Here is an 11,785-nt window from a genome sequence, read left to right on the forward strand (position 1 = left end):
ATCGAGCCCCACATTGAGCTCCCTGCTCAGCGGGGAGTCTGCTTAAGATTCTTGCCCTCTGCCCCTCCCCCATATCACTCTGTCTCTGGTTCTCTCCCTCTCTCAAATAAATAAAATCTTTAAAAAAAAAAAAGAAGAAGAAGATTCATCTGTATTTCCTGCAGCACAGATGAATTAATTTAGTTAATTAATCAAAAGAAGTGTGTAATAGTTTAGCTTTTCCTTTTCCTTTTTGCTACAATTACCTTTCTATAGCTTTTTGGTAAAATTTTTTTCCTTCCATTTGCTTATCAACTTTTTATTGTGCATCAATTACATAGTGACTCTGAGAGAAACAGATGACACTGACCTTAGCCTCGAGCAGTGTGTGTAGATCCCGTTCGTAACCACACGAGAGTACTGGCTAGGCGGTCAAGGTGAAGGACCTAACTCACAAGAACTGTTGGAATTCAGCAAAGACAGAATAAGCATTGACAAGAACAACTGGAAACCATTTTGTGTGAGCGGGAGGGGTTTGGGCTGGATGTAGGGACTGAACGGTTTGTCTAGAAGGGAGACTCTCCTAGGTTATTCAAGCAGGACTTCTGGAAGACCTGCCTCGAGCTGAGGCATTGGGCTCGATTCTTGCATGTAAAGGTGGTCAATGAGAAGCATTCACATATTCATACTGTAGAACCTCTCAGGCGATGGGCAAGGTGCACGGAGATAATGTGCATGTCCAGTGTTTTAAAGGAGCCCACACCCAAGCGTGGATGCATGACCCGTGTTTCCACAGGATATATGTGCTGCCCGTTTGTCCTGGACAAAGACGGAGTCAGCGCCGCGGTCATCATCGCAGAGTTGGCTAGCTTTCTAGCAACCAAGAATCTGTCTTTGTCTCAGCAGCTCAAGGCCATCTATGTGGAGTAAGTTTCTATTTACTCTGTTTAATTGAAGTAATAGTTTTCAGTGTTTTAGTATGTTTTTATGTGTCAGACGGTAACATTCTTTCAATGCTCTTTGGTTGTGGATTCTCTTCTGGAAACGAAGGAAAGGATCCCCCTTTTCTTTTGATGCTTACCCGTTTAACGCTTATTATCAGTCATCACTGCGGTCATCCTCAACAAACAAGAACAGCAGTTGCAGAAAGAGCTAACTGAAGAAGGTGATCTTAAGTGTTTGGTGTCAGGAAAGATGCAAGGTGTTCATGAGACATCTACTGAGTTTTTAGAACCATTAGTCAAGTCTGCCTTTATGGTGCAGAAGCAGCCAGGGGTGGTATACATGGGAACGGGGTGGGGTGTGGCCTCCGGGCAATGAAATATTTACCCCCAGATACAGGCTGAAGGCCAGGCAGCAGTTTGGCAATCCCGGGGGCCAATCGCACATTTTTTAGGCTAAATTATTCCTTTGAAGCTAGTTATGGTTACTTGTTTCATTTACTTTAAAACTGGCTGATACATGTTCTGTGTACATCTCGTGTGGGAGTATTTGTTCCTCATTTTGCATATTTATATTTTTTCTGTTGAGATGTACTGACATGAGCTTCAGGTATACAACGTAATGATTCGATATTTGTATATATCTCAAAACGATCATTGCAGGAAGTCAAGTTAACATCCACTCCGCACGGAGTTACACATACTTCTTGTGACGAGAACTTTTAAGATCAGTACTCTTAGCCACTCGTAAATACATAGTACAATATCATTAAATAGAGTCACCATGCTGTATATTACTTATTTGTGTTTGTTTTCATAGATATGGCTACCATATTACCAAAGCTTCATATTTTATCTGCCATGATCAAGGCACCATTAAGAAATTATTTGAAAACCTCAGGAACTACGATGGGAAGAATAATTATCCAAAAACTTGTGGCAGATTTGAAATCTCTGGCATTAGGGATCTTACAACCGGCTATGATGATAGCCAACCAGATAAAAAAGCTGTAAGTGATACTGTCTTTTACCAACTAAACTCTTGTATATTTACCTTCAATTATACTTTGAATAGCTTAATTTATTTTATCATGGAATTAACTGAAGCTGATTTTAGGCATTCCAGCGTTTATTATAAATACGCTATCGAAATAAATAGAAAGTTAAAAATCATGGGCTTGAACTACAAGGATCGTCACTTGTTATCAGAACCAGTGTCACCGTGTTACATACAGGAAATCAGTGCTCGGAAGTTTAAGACCCACCCACTGTCCCACAGCTAGTCGGTGATGGTTGTGGTCAAATCTGGGTCTTCTGCCTCCAGATCCGGGTTTTCCTCTGTCTGGGCACCTGCTGAGTACATCAGGAGGGACAGCCTGCCCCTGGTGTTTCTGAAAGAGTAGGTCTGGGGTGGGGGCCAAGAATTTGCATTTGTATCAAGTCCTGCTGATGCTGATGTTACTGGTACACCCTTCAAGAAACCCTGTTTGCATCCTAGTTTGTTTCACTCCATTCTCTGAATGTCCGGATGCTCTTAGCTGTCAAGCAGGAGTTTGCATTCTTGACATCACTTGGATCCTCCACTCGAGTCCAAAGAAGGCTCAAAAATGGCAGCCGAGTATTGCTAACTAATGGCAGTGGGTCAGGAAAGGAGAGTGAGACTATCCTCATGCATTGTTAGACATTTTTATTATTTCCTTTTTATTTTTTTTTAATTTTCCTCTGCGCACAATATATTTGTAAAGAGAAATATTTTGGGAAGCGTCCCGATGAAACACGGCCGCTCCAACCCTCGCCATCTCTTTGCCGTGTCGAGACAACACCCTTCCCTCTCAGGTGGTGATGCTTGGGCTTCTCAGGGGTTGACTTTATTACTTTTCTGTTGCGGAGGTAAGGATTGAGATTGAGATCTGGCGTTTCTTCCGTGCACTGTTCTGCCTTCTCCCCTCTCTTCCAAGCACTTCTGCCACAACGTGGGGTGAGTTCAGAGCCTGTGCTTGGATCGTTACGACTGGTAACTGTTATTTCCCACTTAGCTAAATAGTGTACTTTGATTCCGTTCCCCCAGATTGTGTAATTATTTTTTCTATAATTAATAGTTCTGTTCTTTCATTTCCTTGGATTTTTATGTAACGATCTCCAGTCTTCCCGCATTCCTCCAGATGCCTCTCAGGGGGGGTTTCCACGTGGCCCAGTGCCATTTTGTCCATTCTGTTTTGTTTCCACTGGCCTCCCTCCCGGGCCCCTGTCCAGGCAAGGGCAGTTCCTCTCTGTGGCGGGCGCACACGTGTCATCCTGGGAAGGCCCTTCACCAGTTACAGGGTGGGTCCTTGGCTCCTGGACCCCATGACTTCCTCTTGCTATATTTATTTTCCTAAATCACCTCCTCTAGTAGCTTCCCAAAAAAGAATGAAGAGATGAATTTTTGGAGGCACTGAAGTCTGAAAATGTCTTACTCTGTACTGATGCTTGTTTGGCGTGCCATTTTGAAAGCAGGGCTCCATTATTGCTTGGTTTCCTGTACTGCTGCTGAGGGTCCCATCTCTCATTCCGTCAGGAAATGGCCGAGGCCTACTGTGGGCCACATAAAGGGATGTTGTCGCCACACTTATTCAGTCCTGTCCTTACTGCTTGTTTTCCCTCTACAGGAAGATTTCGGGAATTTTCTGCTGAACTTCTAAAATGTCAGTGATATGTTTTGATATGGGGCTTTTTCAGGTTCTCCCTACTAGCAAAAGCAGCCAAATGATCACCTTCACCTTTGCTAATGGGGGCGTGGCCACCATGCGGACCAGTGGGACCGAGCCCAAGATCAAGTACTATTCAGAACTGTGTGCCCCGCCTGGAAATAGGTATGATGTGCTGGCAGCACCTGCGATCCTTATTCCTTGAGGCTCCTAACCGGTTCTGTGCAAATACTAAGTAAAACATTTTGTCTTTCCAATATGTACCTTAATTAGGAATGTTGTTTCTGAACTGGCAGCAATTTTGTGATGTGAACAGCTGCTTGAAGCATGCAGGGACAGGGACGGGAGAGCTGATTTTCTACACGCTTATTTCTGTCCTGCCTTTCTTTGTAGGGAAAAATCTCATTCTGAATTTCAGTAATAGTAGTATAGTTTCCTTTTTCTAGTACTTTTATTTGAGACTAGCACACATGAGTTTTCCTCTTTTTCTCCTTATCTCTGATACATTAAATTAAAATCCATTGCACCACTGAACAGATGTCCTCGAGCCCCTGTTGTGCATAGGTCTGTGCTGGGTTCTGGGGAGGAGAAAGTGCCTTAGCAGAGGGAGTCCTTGCCACCCAAGAGCTGATGGTCTGATAGCTTCAGGGTCGTGTTTCTGTGACCTTGGCAAAGGGTTTGAGTTCACTTTGCAGTACCATAACATCTTAAACTTTATTCTCTTTTAAAGATTTTATTTATTCACTTGAGAGAGTGAGTGAGAGACAGCACAAGGAAGGAGAGCAGTAGGCAGAGGGGGGATGGAGAAGCAGACTCCCTGCTGAGTGGGGAGCCAGATATGGGGCTCGATCCCAGGACCTGGAGATCGTGACCTGTGACCTGAGCCTAAGGCAGAGGCTTAACCATCTGAGCCATCCAGGCGCCCCACATCTTAGACTTTAACAGCTGTGGTACACGTAGTCAGCATGTATAAATGTGGTACTGCACACTTATTGAACCCTCCAGTAACCAGAGCTCCTCTAATCAGAATAAAGAATTGGGAAAATGGTCTTTAAAGGTAGATTAAGTCACTACTGTCCAACAGAAATAAAATGTGAGGGGCGCCTGCTGGCTCAGTTGAGCTTCCAACTACTGGTTTTCAACTCTTGGTTTTCGGCTCTGGTCATGATCTCAGAATTCTCAGAGTCTGGCTCTGTGCTTAGCACAGAGTTCCCTGGTCCCTCTCCCTCCTCCTCCTCCTTCCGCTGCCACCACCACCTCTCTTACTTGCGCCACTGTGCACGGGCTTTCTCTCTCTCTCTCTCAAATAAATAAAAGAAAATCTTAAAAAGAATTAATGGATGCTATTTTAAAAAGAAAGAAAATGTCAACCACATAATGCAATTTGAAATTTCCTACTAGACACATTTTTTTTGAAGATTCTATTTGTTTGACAGAGAGAGATACCCAAGACAGGAAACACCAGCAGGGGGAGTGGGAGAGGGAGAAGCAGGCTTCCTGCTGATGTGGGGCTTGATCCCAGGACCCCAAGATCATGGTGACCTGAGCTAAAGGCAGATGCTTAACAACTGAGCCACCAGGTGTCCCTAGACACATTTTTCAAATAGCAAAAAGAATCGGTTAAAATTAATTTAGTAATTTATTCTACTTTATTTAATATATGAAAATATTGTTATACCATATATAATTTATATAAAAATTATTAATGAGATATTTTACTTTTTTCACACTGCCTTCCGAATCCATTTAGGATTTTACACTTACCACATATCTCAATTAAAATGCTAGATATTTTTAGAAATACTTGTTCCAGGGGCACCTGGATAGCTCAGTCATTGGGCATCTGCCTTCGGCTCAGGTTATGATCTTGGGGTCCCGGGATCGAGCCCCACATTGGGCTCCCTGCTCAGTGGGAAGCCTGCTTCTCCCTCTCCCACTCCCCCTGCTTGTGTTCCCTCTCTCGCTGTGTCTTTCTCTGTCAAATAAAGAAAAAGAATCTTTAAAAATATGTAAATAAGTAAATAAATAAATACATACGTACATGCCTAAATACATAAATAAGATCTTTAAAAAGAGAGAGAGAGAAATACTTGAACAGCACAGGTTTGAACTGTGTGGGTCCACTTATACATGGATTTTCTTTTTGATAAATACAGTATAATACTACAAATGTATATTCCCTTCCTTATTATTTTCTTAATAACACTTTCTTTAGTTTATTGTAAGAATACATTGTATGGTACATGTAAGAAACATAATACTTGTCAACTGACTTTTTTTTTTTTTTAAAGATTTTATTTACTTGACAGAGATCACAAGTAGGCCCAGAGGCAGGCAGAGAGAGAGGAGAGAGAGGGGGAGGCAGGCTCCCTACTGAGCAGAGAGCCCGATGCGGGGCTCCATCCCAGGACCCTGAAATCATGACCTGAGCTGAAGACAGAGGCTTTAACCCACTGAGCCACCCAGGCATCTCTCAACTGACTTTAAAAAAGATTTTATTTATTTGTCAGAGAGAGAGAGAGAGAGAGAGAGAGAGAGAGAGAAACAGAGCCAAGCAGGGGGACCTGCAGGCAGAGGGAGAAGCAGACTCCCCATGGGGCAAGGAGCCAAATAGAGGACTCCATCCCAGGACCCTGGGATCATGACCTGAGCTGTAGGCAGACGCTTAACTAGCAGAGCCACCCAGGCATCCTGTCAATTAACTATTTATGTTACATGAAAAGCAGGGGTTTTGGTCAACAGAAGGCTAATAGCTGACTTTTGGGGGAGTCGAGTTATACATGGATGTTTGACTGCATGGAGGGGGTGTCATTAACTCCCTGACTCCCAAGCTATTGAAGTGTCAAATGTATAATCATTTCATAAAATTTACAGTTGAAAAAGGAGATTTTGATACGTAAGTTGTTCACACATACTCAAATTTTCCAAAAACTGAATTAAATGTCGGGGTTTTTAATTTGCATTTCCACTGATTAGACTTACTGATGTTAACAGTTCAGTTCCTGGGTCGCACTAGCCGCATTTCCAGCCCTCAGTACTGCCAGTGGGGAAGATGGGGCTAAACAGTTGTTAGGACATTTACACATCAAAGCTTTGCTCAATGAAGAGTTGCTGTGGTCTTGGGAAGCAAATTTGCAGTCTTTGGAAATAAACGCAGAAGTTTTAGCAGATTAAATGTATCAAATTTGGTGCGCCTGGTTGGCTCAGTGGGTTTGTTAAAGCCTCTGCCTTCGGCTCAGGTCATGATCCCAGAGTCCTGTGATCGAGCCCTGAGTCGGGCTCTCTGCTAAGTGGGAGCCTGCTTCCCCCTCTCTCTCCCTGCCTCTCTGCCTACTTGTGATCTCTGTCAAATAAATAAAATCTTTAAAAAAATTAAAAAAATAAAATAAATGTAGCAAATTTGAGAGGCAGGAACAGAACTGTGAGCCTTATGTTTGGTTAAGCCTCTGCCTTCGGCTCCAGTCATGATCCCAGGGTCCTGGGATCAAGTCCCGCATCAGGCTCTCTGCTCAACAGGGAGCCTGCTTCTCTCTCTGCCTCTGCCTGCCACTCTGCCTGCTTGTGCACTCTCTAGCTCTCTCTCTCTCTCTCTCTGACAAATAAATAAATAAGTAAATAAATCTTAAAAAAAAAAAAAGAATTGTGAGCCTTAGATTTTCCTTGGGCAGGAAGAAAGGATTGCTGATAGCAAAGAAAGAAATACTAAAATGAAACAAAACTATGAAACATGGACGCAGGAACTCGGAATATTGCCCACTTTATCGTCCACATCCACATGGGCCCTGCATCTTCTTCTAAATAAGAGCTCCAGTCCAACCGTCAGAGTCATGGTTATGGCTTTTAAATACCATAGCACCCAAGTATATCTAAGAAGCCATAGACTGTGTCCTATATTTTGCTACCAAGTCCCATTCAGAACCTTTTCATGGGGGTGCCTGTGTGGCTCAGTTGTTAAGCGGCTGCCTTCAGCTCAGGTCATGATCCTAGGGTCCTGGGATCAAGTCCTGCATCGGGCTCCCTGCTTGGCCAGAAGCCTGCTTCTCCCTCTCCTACTCCCCCAGTTTGTGTTCCCTCTCTTGCTGTGTCTCTCTCTGTCAAAAAAATAAAAACAAACAAGCAAACAAAAAAATCTTTTTGTGCTGCCAGGACAAAAACTCAGCTGGTAAGCCTCTTGAAGAAACACGTAAAATAGCTCATTTTCTAAGCATTCTGGATAACCAAGATTTTAGTGTAATATTTGCTGGTGTCAGTGTTCCTGTGTGTGTTACATGTGAAGCTGTTTGCAACTCTTGAGCATGGGGTTTCCCGTAGACATTGCTTTGTAACTCTCCTTCTCATTGTTTTGGAAACAAAGGAACAATAGTCCAACTTAAAGATCCATTTTCTCTCTGTATTTGGCCCTTCCTTGTCATTACTCTGTGAAAATATAATAATTTAGAAACTGTATAATAACAATACTATTTAATACTGTAGAGTATTATTTAGTATTAAATAAATTGTATTAATAATACAATACTGTATTTTACAGTTTTCAGATGGGGTATTAGGTGGCTTTAACTTCAAATATAAGTTTACAAATTACTGAAAATGTTTTTGAAAAAAATGTCCTTTTATTATATTCATCGAAATGCTGCTCCAATTTATAATAGGGCCATTGGGCACTCGGCCAGTCACCGATATGCTTCAGGTCACCAGCATACCCAACACAAAGCAGCAATAAAGCCACAGCTGTGTTTCCTGATTTTCTGACCACTTTAATAACTTTAAGATTCTTAGTATATTTTATATTCTAGAGAATGGAAATCCTTTCCAAATTTAAGTCCTGCTTTTACAGAATCTTTTTTTGTTTTGTAGATGTCTTTTGTCCAACTTTGTATTTTAAGAAAATTTCAATGAATACCCACATCCCTTTCACTTAGACCAAAGGTTGGCGAACTTCTGGAAGGAGCCAGATGGTAAACGTTTGAGAGTTTGTGAGCCCTATGGTCGCACTCCTCCCCTCTGCTATTGCTCAAAAGCAAAACGAAGTTATATACATAATGGAATAGGTGTGACTGTGTTCCAATAAATCTTTATTTACACAATTTATTTATAAAAATGGGCTGTCAACAGGTCGCCAGACAGAGCTAGCCTGCTTTGACCTAGACTCAGCCATTGCTAACGTTTTGCAATATCCGCTGCCTCTCACAGTGTATTGTATGTGCTGGTTTGGGTTTTTTTGTTTGTTTGTTTGTTTGTTTTCCTTTCTTTCTCTGAGCCATCAGAAAATAAGTTGCAAACCTCAATACATACACAATTCCCAAGAACAAGGACACTCTGTTACTGTCTCACGGTTTATATACCAATCAGGCAAGGTTCTAACAAACAAAACCAGTAGGAGATAAATACATTTATATATTTGTATTTGTATATTCACTGGTGAGTTTAATTTTAGATATATTGTTAGGGAAAAAACAACAACAACAACAAACCAGTAAGGATTGGTTATGTGCCTTCCTGAGAAAGGTTGTTATCTTCAAAACACATTTATGGAAAAGGAAATAATGACCTGTGTGATTCATATGTATTTATGAAGCCTAATTACTTTATATGTCACCTGTGGGGGTAAAAATAATTTTAAGGATAGCTACATTTATTGGGTTTTCGGGCCAGGTTCTGTGCTAATTGCTTTATATAATTTATCTCAATCTACACAACACCTCTCTTGAGAAAATTAAGTCTTTATCCCAATTTTACAGATGAGACAGCTGGGCCTTGGAGAGGCGAAGCCACTCGCTGGAGGGCATACGGCTGGTGGTAGAGACAGAATTAATGCCTACAATAAAATGGGTTGTTTCAGCTGTACTGGGCAGCCGTGGCAATATAAAAATGATCTTAACTCATTCCAAGAATTTCGATTTCCATTAAAATAAAATTGCATATATTGAAGACAGCCAAGTATGAAGTCATACAAGTTTGAGCTAGGATTTGGTTTTTTAAATTCAGCTTTTTGGTTTCAAGTACTTACAGTAAACACCCAGCACTAGTAACCTCACACTAACGTGAACGGCTGGAAACCTGTCTAATCACAAATTTATTTTATTATTTCCTATCTTCAGTTGTTTGCATTTATTTTATTATTTTTTTAAAGATTTTATTTATTTATTTGACAGAGAGAGAGACATCACAAGTAGACAGAGAGGCAGGCAGAGAGAAGGGGTGAAGCCGCTCCCTGCTAAGCAGAGAGCCTGATGTGGGACTCGATCCCAGGACCCTGAGATCATGACCCGAGCCAAAGGCAGAGGCTTAACCCACTGAGCCACCCAGATGCCCCAGTTGTTCGCATTTAAATGAATGTTTTCCGTATGCTTGAAACTGTCATTCCTTAGAGGGATATAGTTCCCTAGATTTTTGTGTAGACTTTGGTTGTGACCCTTTTGTTCTAGAGGTAGAATAGAAAAGATTAAAATGGGGGAAGGGTTCTGAGTTCCTGTGATCAGCAGGCCCGCTAGGAGGCTCCCATTCTCTGTACCGTCTAGGAAGGCCTTGCAGACCGGCTGCTGCTTCGCTTCCAGGAGTTTGAAGGCAAACTGGATGAGGAGCGTTCCTGTCCTGGGAGGGTGGGAACAGACCGGTCATTTGTAAAAGTTTAACAGGATCAAATGACAGCTGAGGTCATAAAAGTTTTCTTTGCACAATTAGGTACAGAGGACGCTAGAGCAAAAAACTCTGTTTCTTAAAAATTCTTATTTGTTTATTTTAGAGGCCTTGGGAAAACCTTGGGGGAAAGAATGGATATCGTCTCATGGGAGTTTTTTTTATTTTTTTGTCCAACTCAACAGATGCGTTCCCATGCTTCAGACACCGGGGTTCTGTTTTGTCTGATCGAGCCCTCCTCTTAAGGGTAGTTTCAGTGTTGCTTGACCGATGCGGGGAGAACCTCAAATATTCTTTGGAATAATGCACTGATCTGGAATTTCTCCCTTATTTTCCAGTGATCCTGAGCAGCTGAAGAAGGAATTAAATGAACTAGTCAGTGCTATTGAAGAACATTTTTTCCAGCCACAAAAGTACAACCTGCAACCAAAAGCAGAGTGAAATATTTCAGCCTTGGACATAATTAGAATTCGCTCAGCAGTGTTTTTGAGAACCAAATGACTTAAACAATTGCTACAAGTATTTATATATTTTTAATAGCCCTACATTCCTCATTGTTCTATTTTTGACCTTTAAGATGAATCAAGAAAAGATGGCCAGATGTAGCTAACTGAATTCCTATTGAATGGTGGAGACTAGAATTTTCTGAATTCAAAAATGAAGATTGAAAAAATGACCAACTTTTAAAAATATACTGTAACTAATATGCCTTAATCAGAATAAATAACCAGTGTATCTACTCTGTAGTGCCAGAAAGCCTATACAATTTCTAAATTCTGGGCTGTCCATATTATAGGATAACCACTTTTTAGGTATATGTATTTTTACATCTCTGTCAGTTGCTTATAAGGTAAAATATAAGAAGTAAATGTCATGTTCATGTGTAGGGAGCCTAAAGTGGAGGAATTTATAAGAACCTATAAATTGGAGCAAAAGATACTTCACAAAGATGTATTTTTTTGACCTAAAACTTTTTGGTTCTAATACTACATCATTATACATTATATATGTGCTAGAAAAAAACAGCCTAACCATCTTTGTTCTGGGTATTAACATTCATCTCTTCAAAACTTGAATTAAAAAATTGGTTTTTTGAAACTGCGAAGTGCTTTACTGTATAGTTGTTTGCTTTGGTTTACATTCATGGAATTTTTGGTACTAAGGCAGCAAAGACTATAAGCACTAACTATTTACCTGATTTGGGTTTTTTGCCTTGTTCATATGTGATTAAAACCTAAAACCATTAGATTGCTTTTTCCAGGTTTGTATAACATGTGTCTTCTCCCTTCCTCATAACTGGTGGCCTTAAAACCATCCACAGTGACCCCCTTTGAGTACCCTGAGTCAGGATCACACTGTTCTTTGTATACTTCATGTACTTTATGTGGTTTTTCTATTTTTCAAGCAAATCATTGCCTGTTATAATTAAGCAATTTTAGTTTTAGAACAATGAAAAATTACAATCTGATAGGCAAACGTCTTTCTAAAGTCAGGGAGAAAAATGTTTTTATGTCTGAGGGATACATAGTTTGTGCCGTTTCA

At 41.0% G+C, this 11,785-nt stretch overlaps 1 protein-coding gene across 1 annotated transcript in view; it reads left to right on the top strand.

Moving 5' to 3' along the window:
- Positions 1-11,348, top strand: part of PGM2 (phosphoglucomutase 2) — a 35,360-nt gene extending 24,012 nt beyond the window's left edge. Inside the window, exons 11-14 of the mRNA XM_045076390.1 lie at positions 776-905; positions 1,741-1,930; positions 3,639-3,772; positions 10,582-11,348. Coding sequence (XP_044932325.1) covers positions 776-905; positions 1,741-1,930; positions 3,639-3,772; positions 10,582-10,684 — 557 coding nt within the window. The 3' untranslated portion in view covers positions 10,685-11,348. The remainder of the gene's footprint in view (positions 1-775; positions 906-1,740; positions 1,931-3,638; positions 3,773-10,581) is intronic.
- Positions 11,349-11,785: the final 437 nt, after the last annotated feature.

This window comes from Mustela putorius, unplaced genomic scaffold, assembly GCF_011764305.1.
Source record: "Mustela putorius furo isolate JIRA1106 unplaced genomic scaffold, ASM1176430v1.1 tig00000083_pilon_pilon_pilon, whole genome shotgun sequence".
Lineage (NCBI taxonomy): Eukaryota > Metazoa > Chordata > Mammalia > Carnivora > Mustelidae > Mustela > Mustela putorius.